This window comes from Lycium barbarum, chromosome 2, assembly GCF_019175385.1.
Source record: "Lycium barbarum isolate Lr01 chromosome 2, ASM1917538v2, whole genome shotgun sequence".
NCBI lineage: Eukaryota > Viridiplantae > Streptophyta > Magnoliopsida > Solanales > Solanaceae > Lycium > Lycium barbarum.
In genome coordinates, this window is record NC_083338.1 from 18,642,602 (window position 1) to 18,666,117 (window position 23,516).

General features: G+C 38.5%; 1 protein-coding gene across 4 annotated transcripts; it reads left to right on the forward strand.

Moving 5' to 3' along the window:
- LOC132626295 (uncharacterized) lies at positions 1-23,516 on the forward strand. Of its 4 annotated transcripts, XR_009577227.1 has the most exons (5): positions 1-193; positions 578-639; positions 755-826; positions 22,135-22,203; positions 23,451-23,516. XR_009577227.1 is itself a non-coding variant. In XM_060341112.1 (4 exons), the coding sequence occupies exons 1-4, from the start codon at positions 109-111 to the stop codon at positions 1,606-1,608; spliced, it is 234 nt and encodes a 77-aa protein (XP_060197095.1). In that variant the 5' UTR covers positions 1-108; the 3' UTR covers positions 1,609-4,128. The 4 variants fall into 4 exon arrangements, 3 of the variants coding, with proteins under 3 accessions (XP_060197095.1, XP_060197094.1, XP_060197093.1); XM_060341112.1 differs by lacking the exons at positions 22,135-22,203; positions 23,451-23,516 and adding an exon at positions 1,594-4,128; XM_060341111.1 differs by lacking the exons at positions 22,135-22,203; positions 23,451-23,516 and adding an exon at positions 3,319-4,128.

The following is a 23,516-nucleotide window of genomic DNA, read 5'->3' on the forward strand; positions in this document are numbered from 1 at the left end:
CTAAGGTTTCATAACCCTAGCCTCGCCACCCTACCCCTCCTTCTCTCTTCTTGTCCTATCGTCGGTATAGGCGTGCCTATGATCGTATTAGGCGTGTGAGGCGCGGCTATGGCAGAGAAAAGGATGAAACATTTATGGCTTCATCGTTTTCACGATTTTCTCCACCAAAATTCGTCCAAACATCTCATGAAAGGTACAATCCCCTTCGATTTATCCTTTTTTCTTTGTTTTTTCCATTGAATGTGAGTATGCCGAGTGGCTGGCTCAAATCGAGCCGTTAATCATAGTTTCCTTTTTAAGCATGTTCGTTCAAAGTTGAAACAAGTGAAGACTTGTGAAAATTGCTCAAGTCCCACATTGGTATTATAGGATTTGAGACAAATTTTGGGATTCTATAAATAGAACCCCATCCCTCACCATTTAAACAAGTTTTTACAACCTTAAGAGGCTTGAACTTTGAGTTTTGCTCGAAATTTAGGCTTCATTAATATTACTTTAGACTTTAACTAAAGGGTTTGAGTCTTTCCAGTTCTAAGACTTTATTTCTTTTCCGTGTTTTGTATTTTGTGTGGTTGAGTTTGTGAATTGGAAGCACAAAGGCTCCAACTTCATTCTTGTTCACGGCTGCTCACCAAAAAGGTAAGCCTTTATCATTTCCTTCCCTTTTTTAGTTTATGTTTAGTTAATGTATGCGTAGCTTCTGTTTAGTAAAATGTTTAGCTAGTTGTTAATATGGTATTTGGTGGGATAATAGAGTGAAATGATTGGTGAATTGGAAGCACAAAGGCTCCAACTTCATTCTTGTTCACGGCTGCTCACCAAAAAGGTAAGCCTTTATCATTTCCTTCCCTTTTTTAGTTTATGTTTAGTTAATGTATGCGTAGCTTCTGTTTAGTAAAATGTTTAGCTAGTTGTTAATATGGTATTTGGTGGGATAATAGAGTGAAATGATTGGTGCTTAATGTAATAATTAGTTAGTAATTAACTCGTATTTGTGAGAAGAATAGTATAAAATCCTCAACTCATGCTTAATATGATGCTTAGCTAGTCATTTAGTAAGGTTTTCTTTGTATAGAAGGGGATCATAGTGACTGAACATCAGCTCAACTGGGTAGCGTGATATTGATGGTGTCTGAACTCTCAAATGAACCTTGAGTGCTGTACAGTCCTATCGCCACTTAGAGTCTTGGCATATGACCCGAAATTTAATGACTTAAGTCTGGATCAATGGGTAAATGAGTCTAGCCTCACCTGAGTCAATTATCTGTCATTAATTTAGTGTTGTGTATTGACAAAAGTTACAGCCATAAAAGGGAATATAGAGTCATCTAGGCTTGTTTAAATTTGTATAAATGTTGTCTATTTCTATGAAGGGTTTGTGCAGAGGTAAAACCAATGCTGATCCAAGTCAAAATCATTGAGAGATTGAGTAATAACCTTAATGTTTGTCACCTACTTTTTCTTATGATCATGTGCACCCTGTTCTCTTTAATTTGTGCATCTGCAACTTGCATCTTAGAACTTGCTTTCTTGTGATACTAATTGAGTCTTTGATTTTCAGAACCTAACTATGCTATAATATTTTCTTAACAGATTGGCTTAGATTAAACATTTGAGGAATCATTACTAGGAATTAAGATTGATCCAAGATTGTTTATCTGATTGCTTACATGATATGCTTCTGTAATCCATTTTCCTGCAAGTCTTGAGTGTACATATATGTATGGATTGGCATTAGCTCTAGTTAGTATGTAAGATTGTTATATGCTAGGATTTGTAAAAGGAATGTGAGCTAAGCCATTATTTCTAAATGTTGGCCTTAAGTTACAAAACTCTTCCAAGGCTCTTCTCTGAAACGAATCAGTACAATGCTCAAAGGGGAAACGTTCCTGCTATGTCCATTCTTGAGTTGTTTTGTACTTCTGATTTGAATTCTAAGTATTTGCTTATATGGTTAGAATCACTACTTGACTGTTTGCCTTTCTGCATCTCTGAGAATACCCTCCCTATGTGCTGAATTACCATTGCTTGCTAATCTAGTTGTGTGCATCTCTGGGACTGGGTTGAATAGATCTTATGACAAGGCATGACTTGTAGGGAGTTTAGACCTATTTGTGATGATTCTGTGAAGTTAAAAGGACCTGAGTAACCTGCCTATGGCAAGCTGACCCATGCTATGACTTTGAATAACTCAATGAAACCTTGAGGAGGTTGAGAAATGGTTATGACCCTAACTTAAATGATCATGTATGTTTATATGTGCATGTATTTGAAACTTTTTGGATTGAATTCTTGGCTGTGAATAGTTTGAGAAACAAATTTCCACATGATCACAAGGGACTGAAAGTGAGTTAAGACCACATGACCTGAGATGAGCCTTTTTAAAAAGTGCCCTAGAGAAAGGAATAAGGGAGAACCAAGCCTAGCTTGGTTCATAACACCTTTCCTTCATATAAAGGGAAACATGGCACATCTACGACCTGTGGGCTTGTATGCTCATTGTAAAGGACCTTAGGATCACATGGATTCTATTACTGGACCAAAAGAGACCCCAGATTAGAGTTAAGTATACATTTAGGAATGATTGATGGTTTGATTAAATAAGGAGTTTAAGTGTGCATATGTGTTTAATTTAGGCACAAAAGGAAGGCTTAACATAGATATGAAACTAGGATGTTAAATATTGAATCATTAAAAGTCATTAGGGACATGAGATCCTTTTCTGCAAGAACTCAGCCAACGAAGCATGTTTGTCTTTTCTTTGAACCCCTTCCCTTTTTTTTTTTCTGAGTTTATAATTCCCGCATGAATCTTACATATCCTTGCCACATATTGTCGTCCTTATGTTAAAGCTCAACTGGACCTTAAAAGATGTAATACTTACCCTTTCCATGCCCCTATACTTGTTTATAATTTTTCTTGTCCATGTCGCGTTTGCTTGTCTAAATAGCACTACTATCTCTACATGATACCATGTCTTGTATACAATAACCTAGACACAGAAAAGTTTTAGTTCTTCATCTGCAATGCCTGTTTACTTGTGCCATGAGTCTCATTTCCGGTGTGTCTCATTTTCTAATCAATATGTTACTGTTTCTCATAGCGCCCCATTTTGTGTCTGATATGTTGGGTGAGATAAATGATCCTCCCATGCCTGCATCACTTTGAGTTTTGAATTTATCCTCGAGTCTGAATTAAATCGACTACTATACCGTACATGCTAGAATTTGGGTATTGGTGTCCACGTAGGACTTTATGACTTATCTGGTTTGGAGTGTTTGTTTGAATGGTCTATGTCTAAGTATGGTCTTTGTGCAGGTTAGGATTCATGTCTGGTGCAAAGGGCAAGATTTCGCCAATCAATTGAGATAAGAGCCTTAGAACCTATTTAGGGATGAATATACATAAGGAGTATACCTTAGGTCCTTAGAAAAGGGAGAGTATACATCTAATATACACCTGGTGTAGACATGATATACGACTTAATGTGTATATCTAGGATATATTGTGTCTAAAAGGAGGAGAATCTCATTCAGTTTCAATTGCAAGCTTAGTGTTCAACTACAGCTTTAGAATCGACCTGGCCCAGTGCAAGTTTTGCAAGGTAGAGGCAAACCTAAAAACCTTAAGACAAAAGAAAGAGGGCTCAGCTATTTTATCTCCAGTACTTAGCCTTGGGCTGTAGAGGCCCAATGTTATATATTCACATTGTTCCTGATTATTCTATATGCATATATATGTGTGCATTATACATTTATATTTATATGAGTGAAGTACAAAAAATTATAAACTAACTAGGTCCCTCTTTTTTTTCCCATCCTCCTCACTGCATGGCCACTTTGAGCCGAGACCAGTTAACTTGTTGGGCCAAAGGCCCAACCGGCGAATTCTTTCAATATAAATCGAGTCCGAAGAAGAATAAAAATGGAAGCAAATATTGTATGCATAGAAGGCCCTGCCATGAGTGAAAATGGCCAACAAGGGGCTTGGTACGCCCCTAGCCTTCCCTCCCTTTTATTGTCATTTGTTTATTTTGCTTTCTTTAAAGTGCAATTTTGTTGTATACTTGTATTTTGCACAAAGTGTTAAAAAACTCAGACACATATATTGGAATCTTTATTATTTGAACTAGTCGACTTAGGATAACGGTACTTATGCTGTTTAGTCGACTTTAGGTCTCCAAAAAAATGAATTTTCTAAGCTTGCTTAGTGTAAATAAATTTTCAAGACAAAACGGAAAGAAAATCGTTTCTTTTAAATATCATTTTGAGAACGGACAAATATAAACATGCAAAACCAGACCAGTTTTCCCTTCAAAAATATACTATGTATAGATTTCTAAAATATTAAAAGAAATGTTTTGGGCCAAGACCCAAGTAATTGAAGAGAACTAATGAGTTTTGGCTTGTAAACTGCGGACCATGTTTTAATAGTAAAAGGAAAATGTTTTGGGGCCAAGTCCAACCAAAATTCAAAAATAAAATAAAATGGAAACTGAGCTGAGCCCAGAAAACGAAATTTTTAGTGATACAATTTCATCCTAAAATCCATTTTTTACAAGTCTGTTCGGCCCATTGATAATAAATGCCAATTTGTAATCACTAGTATTTGCAAAAAACAACGCATTTGTAAACTAAGTCTAACAAGGCGTTCTGAAACGTATTAAATGGATTGATCCTAGCCATGTATGAGTTGAACATGAACGGAACATACTTATATTTATCATTTAAATGTAAAAAAATCTTCATATCTTTTATAATAAACACTATCCTTATACATCAAAGGAAACTTTTTATAATTCGGATATTATATATCTGAACCTAAATACCCTATATATAAAGGGGATATACTCAATTCATTTCTAGAAAATAAATGATATGCAAATGACTTACTTTATAAATGCGGGAAATGATGTTAAATAAACAGTTCATGCAAATACTCATACATTGAAATTCGAAGGTCAACAGTATAGTACGGATCCTTAATATTAGGGTGCCCAACACCTTCCTTAGGGGATCACCAGAACCGTTACCTAGAACTTTAGATTGCAAAGGTTTTTTTCACTGTATATGAATAAACCTTTCAAAATTGGTTTTTCTAATTTCCTAAAAATTAGGTGGCGATTTTTTTAAAACAAAGTCCAAAAGAGCACCAACGAGTTTGAAGTAGCTTTTTGGAGCGCTAACTCCGCCCGCGAAAATGTGAACCGTTACACTACCCACAATCTAACAACTGTCTATGGAGCTTCTAGGATAATGAATAAATGTCTAAATTATTAGGACGCAGCCCGGAAATTAAATCATGAAAAGTAAAGATTGAATGGTGCGACACGAACAATCACGTGGGCTCACCGAATTGTCTCGAAACCAGCAAGTTCACCTAAGTGGTAGGCGTATCACAAACCTGCTCTTCTACGTTACCTGACACACCATTAAAAACAACAACGGTATGCCCTAGTACTAGATATTCAGTGAGTGCCTCCATGACAATAAACAATGTAAAATAATATAATATAATATAAAGCAGTGAAAAATGTAGGCAAAGCAGTTCAAAATCTAGACATAAAACCGTTCACCAAGCTTAGAGAAACCATTCAGAGAGAGTTAAATGACTTTCAATCCATTATGCCATTTATCAAGATTAAATCCTTCATTTTTGAACATAAGATCAACATCAAGTCACTCACAAACAATAACAATAATTCCAATGCTGGCCAAGTCAATGAAACGAAGGGATGACCATTAAGTTCCCTATAACAGCAAAGAAGTACCACATGGGGGTTGTTACCCTCGATGACTATCCTTCCTCCTGAATAGCTAGTCAAACCCACATCGGAGTTATGAACCCTTGATGGCCACTCTTCCTCCCGGATGGAAAGGAAAACACACTAGGATCCGTAGTGACTACCCTTCCTCCTAAGTAGATAGGCCAAACACAATCAATAGAATCAAGGAAAAATAGGAAACACAATCATAGCATGGAAGCCGAATCACTCATTATAGGTTATGTTCATCATCCCGTTAGTAGGGTACATCAAATCAGTTATGAGTTTAGAACTATGTTCACATCTATTAAGTCTCAATTTCAACACAATTTGTTCACAGGGAAAAAGACATGAAATATTCAAGCTTTCCGAAATCAAGTTTAAGCCATCCCTCATGGGTAATTCATGTTCAAACATCAAGCTTTGTAAATAAGTTTCAATAGCATTTGATAAGGAAATCACGTATACATATATATTATCTTAGACACATAAGGTTCCATGAGGGCTTGTCCCTCACGCACATGAAACCTTGCAAAGAAAGCATTTCCTTTAAAGGTTGAAAAGTACGTTTGAAAAAAAGACATACATCCAAAGAAGGCTTTCAAAAGAGACATGTGTTAATTCCCGCTATAATGCTACCAAACAGATTTCTAAGGTTCAACAATCACTGTACAATTGATTTTAGATTAGAAAGATTAGAAGTTAATCGTTTCTTGAAGTTTTTCTTGGAATTTCGAAAACTAGGGTTTTTCATGTCAAGAACGTGCTGTTGAAAACTTCATGAATCATTCATGGATTCTAATCACATAGGATAACTTACACTAGTCCAAACCCTTTCAGTTACATTAGAAAAGTCAAGGATCATACCTTTTTGAAGGAATCTCAGCATCTCCAAACGTCCCTTTCTTCTTCTTCTTCTTCTTCTTCTCTTTCTTGGGTTTCAAGAATCTAGGATTTTTGAAAGATGAACTAATGTTAATTCTTATTAATTTGATATAGTTTAATCATAAGATGATTGGGGACTCACCTTGTAATGTATGGAGAAGTTCTAGGGTCTTTTATCCTTAAAAAGTTGGCCAAGAATGAAGTGGGTTTGGAAATTTCAAGAAAATCACGTTCTTATACAAAAACAAAAATCGGGCTGAGTATGCTACAATGAGTATGCGGTTGCATCTGAGTTTGCGGTCGCATACTGGCCATATTCTGGGTTAAAATTCACTCCCGAAGCATCTCAAAATTTAGTCAAAATGCGACCTATATGCGACGTCACATTCTGAGTATGCGGCGTCGCATTCTGAGTTAGCAGTTGTATTCCAGAAGGCGTCCCTAATAGGCTTCAGTAAAACGGGCATACCGTTTTGCTCACAAATCTATTTGAACTCCACTTTATGCCATTGGAAAACTATTTCATAGATATAAAACTTATATTAGAGGAAGTTTTCCCAAATTCTCAACGGATTTTCACCAAACTAGCCTACAAGTAAGATCTACCAAAACTAAGATGAGTTAAAGAACTCTTACGAACTTCTCTACTTGGTCTTGATCTTAAATCAACTATTTCCACCCAAAATCATTTTCATATGACTTCATATGCCTAAAATGTCACATTACTTCTCATTTAATACATTCACACCTAACTCAGATTTATGGAGTGCTGCATTATCCCCCCTCCGCCCCCCCCCCCAGGATCATTCATCCCAGAATGAAAGTCATAGCCTAAGATATTCACTAAGCCTCAAGTTGTGTCAACCAAACTCAGTTAATACCCCAACAATAACCATATAGTCCACACGGGGACTCCTTAGAACTACCCCAACCAAGCCTATATACATAAAATGAGGGATTTACACTTCTAGTCTAAACCATCACAAGCATTCGACAACCTGAATAGTCAACACATATCTGGAATAGGGAACAAGTGAGGGTATCTATTCTTCATGTCCTCCTCCGCTTCCCAAGTCACTTCTTCGGTAATGTTGTTTCATCCCAGGACTTTAACTAAAGCTACATCTTTTGTTCTCAACTTCCTAAGTTATTGATCAAAGATCTGCACTGGTTCTTCTTCACAAGGCAACCCTTCGTTGATTACAATCTCTCTATGAGTCAAGACATGAGAAGGATCAGGTCTATACAACCTCAACATCAAAATGTGAAACATAAGATGCACCATGGCCATCTCAGATGGTAACGTCAACTCATAAGCCACCTTCCCAATTCTCCTAACAATCTCATAAGGGCCAATGAATGAGGACTAAGCTTGCCCTTTCTACCAAACCGCATTACTCCCTTCATCGGTGACACTTTCAAGGATATCTTGTCACCAACAAAAAACTCTAGCTCATGAGACGTCATGTTTGTGTAAGACTTATGTCGACTCTGAGCTGTCTTGAGTCATTGCACAATGAGGTTCACCTTCTCTATTGCTTCGTGAACTGAGTCGGGACCTAATAGTTCTAGTTCAGAAGGTTCAAACCACAATTGGAGATCTACAATGCCTCCCATAAAGTGCTTCATAAGGAGCCATCTAGATAGCTGCTTGATAACTATTGTTGTACTCGAATTCCACAAGAGGTACATGTTCATCCCAATCACCTACAAAATCAATTACACAAGCTCACAAATGTCTTCCAGAGTTTGTATAGTTCTCTCTGCTTGCCTGTCCGTCTGAGGATGAAAGGCAGTGCTCAAGCTCACTCGAGTTCCCAAACCTTCTTAGAACGACTTTGAGAAATGAGCAGTGAATTTAGTACCTCTTTCAGATATGATAGATGTAGGAATCCCATGTAATTTAACGATATTTTTCAAATATAAATTAGCATAATGTGCCACAGTATCCGTTGTCTTCACAGGAAGGAAATGAGCAGACTTGGTGAGTCTATCCATGATCACCAAAAAAGAATCGAACTTGGTCCTTATGCGAGGTAAACCCCCAACAAAGTCCATGTTTATCATCTCCCACTTCCATTGGGGAATCTCAATATTATGAGCCAAACTACTAAGTCTTTGATGTTTGGCCTTCACCTGCTGACAGTTCAAACACTTAGCTACAAAGTTAGAGATATCTACCTACATGCTCTTCCACCAATCGTGTTGTTTCAAATCCTTATACATCTTGGTGGATCCCGGATGCACATAATACTTGGAACTATGCGCTTCCACCATCAATTCTTACCAGAGGCCACTGACATCAGGGACGCATAAGCGTCCTTGCAATTGTAGAACATCGTCATCGGTACCAAGGGTGAATGAAGTGTACTCACCCTTCTCCGCTCCATCTTGCAACTTTACCAGAAGTCCATCTTCATATTGCTTGGACTTAATTCTCTCCATAATATCGGATCGCACTTGCGTAATTCCCACTAACTCCCCATTTTCTGTTTCATCGAGTCGGACCCCAAGACTAGCAAGTCTTTGAATTTCCCTGCCCATCGACATATTCTGAGCATGCAAATATGCTAACGTGTCCAAGAGAGAGTTAAATCATGTACAATCCATTATGCCATTTATCAAGATTAAATCATCCATTTACGTACTTAAGATCAACATCAATTCACTCACGAACACTAAAAATAATGCCAATACAGGCCAAGTCAATGATATGAAGGGATGACCATAAAGGCTCACTAAAACAGTATAGCAGCATCACATTAGGGTTGTCACCCTCGATGGCTGTCCTTCCTCCCGAATAGCTAGGAAAAATGTAACGACCCTTCTAGTCGTTATGGAAAATCTAAGATCACCCTATTTGGGTTGTCGCTGTGGCAGACAAAGTTCTGCTGTAGCGAGCCCGGGGTAGCGATAGGGGAGGAGAAGGGGTGTGCCTAGTATGGCGGGCACTGGACAACTGCAGTGTTTGCACTATGGCGGGTCCATGCTCGCCACAACAGAAGTGATCATTTAGTGGAGGTCTGCTATAGCGGGCCCTTGCCCCTATAGCGAGACTGCTGCAGTGGACAGAACGACCGTCGCGGCTATCGATGGGGACAAAATTCCTGGTTTTTAAACACTTAGTCCGAATTCTATATTCAGAAAACTCCAACACAATTTCCAAGGAGCAGCTACGGCGAAATTCTAAGGCTAGTGCAAGAATTTTCTTAAGAGTAAGTCTCAACCCTTCCTTCCTTCATTACGGAATAACTCTAAGATTATCATCATTCTAATGGGTCTACAATGGTGAATTGAGACTTATAACCCTAGAACTTAATAGACCTTTAATAGTTGGTGGGTTATGAATATTATGGTGTGATTATCATTTAAAGGCTTGGGTTATCACTTTCTAATCAAGAATTGAACCGTTAAAGACATGAACTAAGTGAACTGAGACTTAGGGTTTCATAAAGATGGTAGCTTAACTGTAGAAATTTCTTGTAGGAGATAACTTGAACCATGACCCAAATTACGGGCCATGCGGGCACCTACTAAGTAATAATATGGTAGTGATAGTTGGTATCAGAGCCAGGATACTGGTCTCCCAAGTACAAGAGAAAATGTCTAGTAGAGTCATGTGGAATGTATGATGACTTCCGTACCCATCCGCAAGAGGCTATAGGACATCTAGAAGTTTACCCTTTGTTCATTCTATCGTGTTACTTCCAATACTCTATCTCTTAGTTGAATCTAACTAGTATCTGGGCGATTCAAATTGGTATCTTGACGGGCTAATTGGTATCTGTCGATTCCAATTGGTATCTTATTATAATGACTCAAGGAGGACCTTCTATGAGTAGTATTGTCACACCCCAAAATCCACCCTAGACATGACCGGCATCCGATGCCATGAACAAAATCGGAAGAACCTAAAAGATGCAATAATAACACTTGAACCCGCTGGGTTCAATAATCACCTCCAACAGTTTATAAAATAAATTCAAATGAATCATGAGATATGAATTAAATTAGCGGAAGTCTTTAATATTATAAAACTTAATCAAATGCATCACGTGCCCAAGAGTTAAACAAATCGACAACTACCCACAAGAATGTATACTATGGAGCTTCTAAGATAAAGAATGATTGTCTAACATATCGGGACGCAACCCACTAAAATGCTAAAATAATGAATAAATATAATGGGAGTGTCCCACGAATGAACATGTGGGCTCATTAAGTGAGCAGCGACAACAAGTCCTTCCTAAGCGCCTGAAGTACCAGGAACCTGCTCTTCTCCGTTACCTAACATACCATAAAAAATAACAATGGTATGCCTGAGTACTTCGTACTCAGTGAGTGCCTCGGGGACAACAAGTAATACAAAAATAGTGTACAATAATACTTAAAGAAATCAGTTCTGAAACCCATGTGAAATCAATATAAAAACAATTATTCAGCTTGTGTATGTCAATAAGAATTATCAAAACCGGTTATAGAGTCTTTTGTCAAGTTACAACATTCAATTATGCCTTTCAAATTGATCATGATTGTCAACAAGCGTTCCATGAGAGAATACGAATATCACACATGTTAATACAAGCCCAAAAATAAATCACATTGAAGGGATGACCATAGAGGTTCCCTAAACACAGCATACCATACTGGAATATGTAATTCTTGGTGGCTATCCTTCCTCTCGAATAGCTAGGCATAAACCGCACTCCAGGTAGCGAACCCGGTTGTGGCCACTCTTCCTCCAGAATGGCTAGGCAATTACCACACTAGGATCCATAGTGGCAACCCTTCCTCCCGAGTAGCTAGGCCAAACACAACAATAAAGTTCATAGCATAGAAGCCGATTCACAATTTGTCTCAAAGTGGTCACACCATCAATTAACATTAAAATTCGTTATGTCAAATCATAAAGATAAACCATTTCAAAGAATGTCTTGAAAACGTTTACACTTCTTTAACGAAGATTTCAATGTCATAGTTCAACATGAAAACCTCATTACCAACCCTTAGCCATCATTATTGATCATCTCTTATAGAGGAAAAACATTTAGAATTACATATACATGTATAAAATATAATACAATTAAGGTTTAACATGGGCTTGTCCCCTCACGCACACCAACCAAAATCAAAGCATGAAATAGGGTTTTGAAGTATGAAAAGTTCATCTTTTTATTCAATAAAGAACTTTTGGAAAGAAGACATACATCCCAAATAATGTTTTCAAAAGAGACATGCAAATCACCTTCATAGTAAATTGTTTTTTTTAAAAGAGACATACAAATCACCTTCATAGTCAAAAAGGATTTTTAAAAGAGACATACAAATCACCTTCATAGTCAAAAAGCATTTTTAAAAGAGACAAACATTAAATACCGCTCATGTATTCCAAAATTTACCTCTGCACTTTAAAGAGTCACTCTACATCCAATTTGAAGATTGCGCAACTAAAATTTAAAAGTTTTTATCAATTTCGTAGCTACTGTTCATAGCTCAAAACGCACTGCTATGGACCTCCAAATCAGATCTCCACCGCTCAAATGCAAGACCTATATGTGCTAACCACTTAGTTAAAATTTGGGCTTGATCCAACGGTTAAATAAGCGGGAAACGCCAATTAAATCTGACTGGTTGGAGGGAATTCTACAACAAAGATACTAGGGTTTTGTCTTTAATAGAGTGCATCTAAATCAATCCTATTTGGTGATTCTATCAACCATTCAATGTCTAAAACAAAATAAAAATTCCATATAATCCATCAAAGTGTGACGGGTCTACCTTTTTTGAAGAAATCCCAATGCCTTAGTCTTGAACGCTTAGTCTTGAGCCCCTTTAATTGGATTTTCTTGAAAACTCTAAGTTAAGAATGATGATTTCTTGATTAGAATCCATGGATACATGTTAGATTTGACTTAGGAGGCTTAGAATAGGCTTACGTTGGTGTTTTTGATGCTGGGAGAGGGTAGGAGGTCGTTCTTAGGCTTGAAGGAAAGAAAAATAATAATTTGGACAGATATGGACGAATATATACTGTTCTGGATCATAAATTAAACGGCCACTAAATACGGTCCGTATTTCATAATATGGGTCGTATTTTCTAGACTGCTCTGCCACTCTTCAGTAAAATGACCATAACTTTTAGTAAATATGTCTGTTGACCTCCATAATATACCATTGGAAAGGTATTTCAATGTCCTACAACTGTCGTGTTTTGAGTTTTCTCAAATTCCCAACGGACATACCCTAAAACTGGCTATAAGTGCAGACCGTCTCGGATTTAGACGAATATAGAAGCCCTTAAGAACTCAACTTTTTGGTTTGACTTCAAAACGGTTATTTATCACCCGAATTCATCCCGAATGGATTCATATGGATAAAATATCAACTTAATACTGGTTTTCATACATTCACACCTAACTCGAATTTACAGGATGTTACGTTATCCCTCCCTTAGAATCATTCGTCCCCAAAATAAAGTCATGGCTTACGATTTTTCACTAAACCTCAAATTTCAGAATTTCTAGAGTTCTTTATTAAATAGGATCATTCTCAGAGATAACATACGACTAACCACATAATGAATACATCATTCAAGCCTTAACACATGGACTAGGGATTTATACCTCTAATCTAAACTTTCACAGGGAATACACAGTCAAAAGGTTCAAGACATATATGTAGTAGGGAATAAATGAAGCCAACATAGCTTGAGTGACACTACAACAGCTAGATAGACCTATGCCCCCTTCGAGTTCATCCCACAAGTCTTAAGATAGGACATAAGTCTACCTCGAGGTTTTAGCAATATCACTTTTTCAATCTATAACAAATCCATCAGCAAATTCAAGCCTAACTATTTTTGATTGACAATCTAGAGTTTAATAACACTCAGAAAACTAGTATATCCCCAAAAATCACATCAAAGTTTACAATTTCTAATTCAAACACGTCAAAAGTAATCTCATGACCCTTAACTACAACAACACAGTATTTATATATTCTATAAGTGATAACAAGGGCATTAGCAGGGGTATTCATAGAAAAAGGGTGCCAACAATTGTTCGGGTTCCCTACCTAAATCAAAGGTAAAGTACGAAGTCACATAAGAAGGATTTCGAACCTAGATCAATCAACGACTACGCATCAAGAGAACAAATAGTGAGAATACATATGACCACAACATCTGAGACTCCAACCACCTCCGTACGAGCCAAATCATGAAAAAGAGCTTTCTTTGTACTAAATGACCTCGGAAAGATAAAAACACATCTACACCGAAATAAGAACAACATAGTGCTTACAGGGATTCTAACGACTAGAACACTCAAGTCTCAACACGAATAAGGGGTTCTCTACCTTCATCTCACTTTCCCAAGAGTTAGATACTCAAAAAGGTTCAACACATATATGCTTTGACTAGGAAGCGCACAATATATCAATCTAGACAATATACTCCGACAAGGAGGCTAATTCAACAACACATGGTTCAAGCCTAACTCACCTCATGCCAAAATCGAGAATACCAAATTAAAGCCTAAATAACCTACATCATCTTCTTAAATCATTATTCCACAAGCGGTTGTTTTCGAGTTTCAATCCTAAAATAAAGTTCTTCCACTAAGCATTATAGATCTTTTAACCCAATAAGAATATAACCTTAATGTACGATGATTCTTAATTCACTACAAGAGACCCTTAATTGTTCCCTTTATCCTAACCACCAGCACTTGAAACATATCACACCCTAATTATTCCTTTCAACCTAACAAGATTTCGACAGAGTTTTCCTTGTAACAAGGACTACATTGGTTTCTATACCTGCCCCAATTTATCAACAACCAAATCTTACAACGACCATATATACAAAAATCCTACACTACAATTTCAATGACTCTGTACCATCCATCAAATTACACATCACAATAATGTGCACAACGTAATACCATTATTCACTTGGTTAGCATCTCATTTCCATAAAGCACGAGTAACGAACACGCCAGGATGATCCAAAAGGAAGTTCACGATCTATAACACAATCTAGAATCAAGAAGAATGAGAAACACCTAAAATGTCCTGGTAGCCATTCATCCATACAGGTAGCCAGTTTGCTTGAAGAAGACTCTACTAGACACAGTTCCACATACATAAAGACATACTAGGACACGTATAAGCCTGGGCTCTGATAGCAAGCTTGTCACGCCTCGAAACCCACCCTAGACGTGACTGACATTCGACGTCATGAACAATATCGGAAGAACTTGAAAGATGCAATAATAACACTTGAACCCGCCAGGTTCAACAATCACCTCTAATAGTTTATAAAATAAATTCAAACGAATCATGAGATATGAATTAAATTAGCGGAAATCTTTAATATTATAAAACTTAATAAAACGCATCACGTGCCCAAGAGTTAAACAACTCGACAACTACGCACAAGAATGTATACTATAGAGCTTCTAAGATAAAGAATGATTGTCTAACATATCAGGACGCAGCCCGCTAAAATGCTAAAATAATGAATAAATATAATGAGGGTGTCCCACGAATGAACATGTGGGCTCACCAAGTCAGCAGCGACATCAAGTCCTTCCTAAGCGCCTGATGTATCAAGAACCTGCTCTTCTCCATTACCTAACATACCATAAAAAATAACAATGGTATGCTTGAGTACTTCGTACTCAGTGAGTGCCTCGGGGACAACAAGTAATACAAAAATAGAGTACAATAATACTTAAAGAAATCAGTTATCAAACCCATGTGAAATCAATATAAAGACAGTTATTCAGCTTGTGCATCTGAATAAGAATTATCAAAACCGATTATAGAGCCTTTTGTCAAGTTACAACTTTCAATTATGCCTTTCAAATTGATCATGACTGTCAACAACAGTTCCATGAGAGAATAAGAATATCACACATGCCAATACAGGCCCAAGAATCAATCACATTGAAGGGATGACCATAGAGGTTCCCTAAACACAGCGCACCACACCGGAATATGTAATTCTCGGTGCCTATCCTTCCTCGCGAATAGCTAAGCATAAACCGCACTCCGGGTAGTGAACCCGGTAGCTGCCACTCTTCCTCCCGAATGGCTAGGAAATTACTACACTAGGATCCATAGTGGACCCTTCCTCTCGAGTAGCTAGGCCAAACACAACAATAAAGTTCATAGCATAGAAGCCGATTCACAATTTGTCTCAAAGTGGTCACACCATCAATTGGCATTAAAGTTCGTTATGCCAAATCGTAAAGACAAACCATTTCAAAGAATGTCATGAAAACGTTTACACTTCTTTAACCAAGATTTCAATGTCATAGTTCAATATGAAAACATCATTACCAACCCTTAGCCATCATTATTTATCATTTCTTGTAGAGGAAAAACATTAGAATTACGCATACATGTATAAAATATAATACAATCAAGGTTTAATATGGGCTTGTCCCCTCACGCACACCAACCAAAATCAAAGCATGAAATAGGGTGTTGAAGTATGAAAAGTTCACCTTTTTATTCAATAAAGAACTTTTTGAAAGAAGGCATACATCCCAAATTAGGTTTTCAAAAGAGACATACAAATCACCTTCATAGTCAAAAAGGATTTTTGAAAGAGACATACCTTAAATACCGCTCATATAATCCAAAATTAACCTCTGCACTTCAAAGAGTCACTCTACATCCAATTTGAAGATTGCACAACTAAGATTTACAAGTTTTTATCAATTTCGTAGCTACTATTCATAGCTCAAAACGCACTGCTATGGACATCAAAATCAGATCTACACCGTTAAAATTCAAGACCTATATGTGGTAACCACTCATTTAAAATTTGGGCTTGATCCAACAATTAAATGAGCGGGAACGCCAATTAAATCTGACTGGTTAGAGGGAATTCTACAACAAAGACACTAGGGTTTTGTCTTTAATAGAGTGCATCTAAATCAATCCTATTTCATGATACTATCGACCATTCAATTTCTAAAACATAATAAAAATTCCATATAATCCATCAAAGTGTGAGGGGTCTACCTTTTTTGAAGAAATCCCAATGCCTTAGTCTTTAACGCTTAGTCTTGAGCCCCTTTAATTGGGTTTTCTTGAAAAACCTAGGTTAAGAATGATGAATTCTTGATTAGAATCCATGGATACATGTTAGATTTGACTTAGGAGGTTTAGAATAGGCTTACCTTGGTGTTCTTGATGATGGGAGAGGGTAGACGACTGTTCTAGGGCTTGAAGGAAAGAAAAATAATGATTTGGACAGATATAGATGAATATGTACTGTTATGGGTCGTAAATTACACGGCCACTAAATACGGTCTGTATTTCATAATATGGGTCGTATTTTCTAGACTGCTCTGCCACTTTTCAGTAAAATGGCCACAACCTTTTGTACATATGTCTGTTTGACCTCCATAATATACCGCTGGAAAGGTATTTCAAAGACCTACAATTTTCATGCGTTGAGTTTTCTCAAATTCCCAACGCAAACACCGTAAAACTGGACATAAGTGCAGACTATCTCAGATTTAGATGAATTTAGAAGCCCTTAAGAACTCCACTTTTTGGTTTGACTTCAAAATGGTTGTTTATCACCCGAATTCATCCCGAATGGATTCATATGGATAAAATGTCAACTTAATACTGATTTTCATACATTCACACCTAACTTGGATTTACAGGATGTTACAAGGATGCATGTTAATTGTGTGAACAAATGGAATTTCCGTTGTTAGTATTAAGTGTTATAATCTGTGAATTTATTTTGCGAAGGCTAGTAGGTCGAAAGTGCGTTTGTACTTTTTGGACAAAATTCGTGTTTGTATGCGCTAAGTAAACGAACGAGCCGCTGCGTGACCTGAGTTGGCAGGCGCCAAAAATTCGCCCATTGACACTGTAGCTCCACTGCAGTGGTGTAGGGACCACTACAAGGGCTCTCCATGGCAGCTCATCGTCCGCTATAGTGGACCCAAAAGTTTCTTCATCTTTGCTACAGTCCTCTATAGCTCTCTCGCTGCCGCGGTCGAGTCACCGCCGCAGCGACCCCTCAAACTAGTGGTCGTCCCCCCCGTTCCATGTTTCCCCAACCTGCTCATTTATCAACAAAATTCAAGAAAAAACCAATTTCAAAGCAAAAACCTCCATAGAAACATTCGCCCGACTAGGGTAATCGTCTCACGAGTGCCCTTAAACCGGCGCACCCGCACCAAAAACAACAAAGAAATTATCCAAACATCCCAAACAAATTAAAGCAGTAAATTTTCTTAACAACAAGCACTGCACGGGCAAATGATAACCAAGCTGAAATTTGGGGGGGGGGGGGGGGAGGGGAATCTCTAAGCCACTCTTTTGCTGGTCACCTCATCACCTTCATCATCTGAGTCGGTAGAGTCCTCGCTGCCAAGCCCGGGCACACTCAGGATGGAGAACTGTGGGACATCTAAAGTGGTCACCTTGGGGTGCTTCTCCTTCGGGACTAGGGTCTTCAAAAGGCTTTTGACGCCCTTCCACATCCTCACGAACAACTTGTCCCTAGCCCGGTTCTTCTTCTTCTCCCAATCTATGTTCTCTCAAAGATCCACGTGGGCCTAGGACAAAGATCCAAAGGTGCCTTGCAAGGCATCCACAGCATCCCTCATCTTATTCTGATCATCTAGATAACCTTTCATCTCATCAGGAGTGAAATAACCAGGACTAGCGGTAGCACTAGACGACTCGACCTCCATGGAAGGCCGTACAAACTCTATCATGACCTTCTTTACCGTCGCCATATCTACCTCCATGCACTCCAAGGTACCCGAGGCTTGTGAATAACCACTCCCGTCGCCGTCCTCTTGGCCCTCGCTGGCCTCATCACCATCCGAGTTAAATCTTCTTTCTCTTGCCCCGACCCTGTGCTCCCTTAACATTCAATGGGTCAAAAAGGACATCACACTCGACATTACGATTGCTAGGCTATAAGGGCACCCCCCGCTCTTTGGCATAGGTGGGTAATCAGGGAGGCAAACATCAAGCTCGGGCTAGCCTTGGCCATAAAATTCTGCCACTCCTCAATCACCAACATCCCCACATTCACGGGCTCGCTATCCAAAATGCAAGCAACCACAAGGGCCTGGGGGTAAGTGACATCAGTAGTATTGCTCGAAAAGAGAACCCGTCGGGCAATGAGGTTCAGCCACCTCCGAGCCTCTGGGGTAAAATAACGGCTCTTGATGGCAGATCGGGTAACACCCTATGTAATCTTCTTCCTCTTGGACTCTTTCACCAACGTCTTCATCAACCATGGATCGTTCCCCTCATGGTCCTTGTCCCTAAACATAGCTTGTGAAGGGTTGGGCAGACCATGAAAAGTATTGATCGCCTCAGCACCAACCTTTATATTGACCCCTCTGATAGTGATCTCAGGTTCTGGAGTAGTCCAATCAATAGTAGGGAGCATGGGATAGAACTTCCTGACCCATTTACAATTAATATTTACCGGCTCCTCAACCAATAGACCCCAACCCATGTGATGCAGGAGCTGATAGAATTTCGAGGCCAGCTCTTCTACAAAGGCCCGCCATGGAGCAGACCCTTGGCCTGCAACTCCATGTAAAGCCTCTTGCAAGCATGTGAAGAAAACCTAACATAGCCGGGGGCAGTGGGTGATGGTTGTTGTTGTTGATTTTTTTTTTTGTGGATTCGCTATATCAAAATGAGAGAGTTAGCCTGTAAAGGGAAGATTAAGTTAGAATAATGTGGCACAAGGATTAGACAGTGGTAAGACATACATGATTAAGTTAAAAACCCATCTTTTTTGGTTCATGAGTTTCTGCCTCAGGCAGCTTCGCTACGGCGGTAGAATGACTACTGCAACGAAGCCTCCATAGCGGCAAAGGGACTGCCACAGCGGTCAATGCTCCACCATGGTGTTGCTTTCATCGCTGTAGCAGGTTCGCTATAGGGAGCGGACATCTTCCAAAGTTGGTTGTACGCGCTAGCGACACCCTGAGCACTGCAGCAGGATCGCTGTAGCGAATGGGGGTCTACTGCAGCAGACCTGTCTTCTTCAGCGAGAAAACCCTCTGACCCAACTTTTAGAAAACCCAAATTTCACCATAGTTTCAACATTTTTGGCAAGGATCAAGTAATATGATAGCACGCAGGACTTTTACAACCTATAACATCCTATTTTAACTACCATGAGCACTAAAATTCTGAGCAAAATCATCAAAAATTGCACCTCTACCAAACAACCCCATCCCAACATGAACTACTCCATTTTAAACAGATCTTTAGTATAAAGTGATGCTAGGACAGTGTGAACGACGAAATAACCTTCCATAACACAGGAACTCGTTCCCCCAAGAAATAAAAAAACGCTTGTTTAAAGGACCAAACTTTTGCTCTAATCTAGCAACTTATGCATGGAAATTTTGAAATAAAAGTCCAAAATCAGGTTGTAGGATGATGAGAGGGCGTATATACCTTGAAATAGTTAGAGATCTATAGGCTTTTTCTCCGAGAGGTAACCCTTGGATGATAGAGAAATCCTTCATTTCCCTTAGTATTTGAGTAGTATAATGAGAAATGGTAAGGGTAATGTATTTAAAAGGGGAGTGGGGAGGGGGATGAGAGTTCTAGAGAGATGACTAAAGGGACAAAAATTCATGGTAGGGGGTAAGTTTTTCGGTCATGGGGTATAAGGGGAGAGGAATGAGGGGTGAGCTAAATCACCCCACCCTTTAAAACTACAAGCGTACCGCTACAGCGGTGGAGTGACCGCTGCGGCGGTATCGCTATAGCGGTCAGCTGGCCGCTGTAGTGGGCTGTGCATTTTCTACAAGCGTTGTAATTTTCCTTTTTTGCGAAGATAACCCAAATCCTTCCCCTAGGATGTAGGGGCTAGGAGCGTGACCTTTACTCCATCCCACACGATTCGGGAATGAACGATGGTTTAATTGGTATCTGGAGTAATGACCCGACCGGTCGTTATTTATTACTTCAAGAACGCGTGCTCAATCTAGGCCTATGATCTTAAATGGTAAGCCCCATGGCGATTATTTCATGGAAGTTTGAATAGTTGTTCGTCATCGAGGTAGGTTGCGGTTTACTTGACATAGACTTTGATTAGTGAATCGAATCGCATATACGTATAGAATTGACAGGAGAATGCTTGATTAGGTCTTCGGACACGAAGTTTGGATAGATATGTTCACAATTTAACAAAATTTTATGTGTATATAATAACCAGGATAATAATGAGTATATAATTGGGTACGAAGTTCTACAATTATTGATGTTTATGCGTTGCGAATAGGAGATGATTATTTGTCATTGTTAATAAAGGGCTATCCCATAGTTTAGAGTAATTATTCCTATGTATATGTAATTTCCTCATTGACTGTCAAGTAAATATATAATATTCATTACGGCTGTACATTCGTGTCAATAAAAATGGTTGCATTGGGTGAGTTGAAATGAAGGCACAATAGTGTATGCCGCCAAGAACATATTTTATAACATTGATTTATTCATTAGCATCGTTGCATATAATTGAGTGTGATTATAGAACAAAGCATGGAGCGAAAAGTTTGAGTAAGCATCTGTTGTGCTATCCTGTGTTTATGGCCGAGTTGGGTGAATATGCGGTACTACTTGATAATAAATCATTGGAAGGGATACAAAGAATAGATATATATACATATATGAACAGGCACATTTGACCGGGGGTGAGGATGTGGCCTAGTTGTGAGCTCGGGTCCGAGGAGTGAATCTGGAACGAGGGTACATGGACTCCATGGGTCCCCTACAGGTCATGACTACTAGGCAATGACACCAATTAGCATGTATGTACAGTGTGTATTTGGTCATTGCACCGCATTGCATTGCATTATATACCTTCATATCCTCATACTTATATGCTACCATTCTATTCCATTACATTGTGCATCTCCTATAATTGTGTTGTACTGTCTGAAGGGTTTGAATCCTTTATGAAGGTGTTGGCATAAGAACCATTGTTATGTTTCAGAGTTCTGCATTTAGTCTGATAGATTTAGAGAGTTTTAGTGTTGATGGAAGTGTGGTGAGTATGTTCCGTGGATGCATCATACTCTAGCGAGTGAACCGAATTGAAAGCTCTAAGGCTAATAATCAAGAAGTAGATGTTAGTGTAACAATGCGATAAGACATAACCATTTGGCCCTAAAAGGAGATACAAACTAGAACTACACTTGACTAGTCGAATGACTGGTAATACTGTGGAAATAAGAGAATTGAGATAACTAGGAGTTAGAGAGTTGAGTTTGTATAGGGGTAACTATCTATATTGGGAGTCCTGATGGCGTACGTTGACATATCTGTTTATCTTGTTAATCTTATATTGTGTTTTGTGAACTAATCTTAGTCGACCTATGATGAACTAATCTTAGTCGACCTACGTATGGTGTATTGATACTACTCCTGCTATATCCTTTTTGGGTGTAAATTTATTGCAGGTTATAAGTTGAAGTTTCTCCTTGTGGATTACTGGATATCTTTCTACAGCCTGGCTCATCTCATTCCAGGTATAAGTTGTGTCATTTATTTTATTTACCCTTGTGTAATAGGAGCTCTTGTACCTGTCTAGACTAGATCCAGGGAATCTTTTAGTTTACTTGTAATAATAATCGAGTTCTTATGAAGTTTCATTTTTAATTATGTATATTAATTGTATGTCTGATAATAACAAGGCGTTGGATATTTGGTTGGTTGGTAAGGGTTCCCCTGCTAAGTAATAATATGGTAGGTGCCCGCACGGCCCGTATGTTAGGTCATGAAAGATAGTTTATGGTTGCTAAGGCCAATGTGAGGATGATTTATGCATAGAAAGCTTTCGCCCATTAGAAGGGGGTAAAATGGAAGGGTGTTCATTGAATTGATATTATTGACTAGAGTGTTTGTGACTTGTTTAGCATCTTAATTGCTAGACTTTGAGCGTTCTGAGGCATTACGGAAGGGAAAGGCTATAGTGGAGTGATTCGCATTGTTCCAGCTCTGCAGTTGAGTAAGTTATGGTTTACTTGAGTTAGGCTTTGATTAGTTGATTAAATGTGTTATGAGATTGATAAGAGAAAGCATGCCTAGTCTTCAGGCATAATGTCTGGTTGGAATTCCTATGTGCTATCGTTTGAGTGATAATGTGGGCTTAAGGCCATTATTCGATGTGTTGTGATCCATAATTTGATGACAATTTTGATGAGAAGTTAATATGATCTTCTTGATAAAAATGAGATACTACTTGATAATCTCTCATTAAAAGTGATGTGACAATATATATATATATATATATATATATATATATATATATATATATATGTATATGTGAAAAGGCGCATTAGAAAGGGGGTGAGGATGTGGCCTAAGTTAAAGGGTCGTGATCCGAGGTGAGATTTCGGAGCGAGGGTACATGGACATCATGGGTCCCCTGCAGGTCATAGCTATTGGGAAAAGACACCAATTAGCATGTATGTACACGAGTGATCAGTGACTGAGTAAGTGAGAATGTTGTGGCGAAGTTTATTCCATTCCTTGTTTCCATTGACTTGATTGTTAATATCATTGGTGGACTTGATTGATAATATCACTGGTGGACTTGTTTGGTTAATATCATTGATTGACTTGGTGTGGGCAATCTGATTATGTGTTGTTGGCTGGTCTATCTATTTTATTGATTTTATGATTCATGTATGATACTAATCTTAGTCGGCCTATGATATCTACCGGTACATAGTGCTTGTACTGATACTACCTTGCTGCATTATTTTGAGTGCAGGTTGTGATCCAGAGACTGCTACTCGACCTCATATTTAGCTTGAGGACATTTGCTGACAGATTGAAG

What these genes read in the sequence shown, in the direction of transcription:
- LOC132626295 (XM_060341110.1), top strand. Translation starts at nt 109, where the DNA reads ATGGCAGAGAAAAGGATGAAACATTTATGGCTTCATCGTTTTCACGAT. An exon ending in GTCCAAACATCTCATGAAAG is followed by an intron (nt 194 to 577) that starts GTACAATCCCCT and finishes TGTGTGGTTGAG; the next exon opens with TTTGTGAATTGGAAGCACAA. An exon ending in CACGGCTGCTCACCAAAAAG is followed by an intron (nt 827 to 3,854) that starts GTAAGCCTTTAT and finishes AGCCGAGACCAG; the next exon opens with TTAACTTGTTGGGCCAAAGG.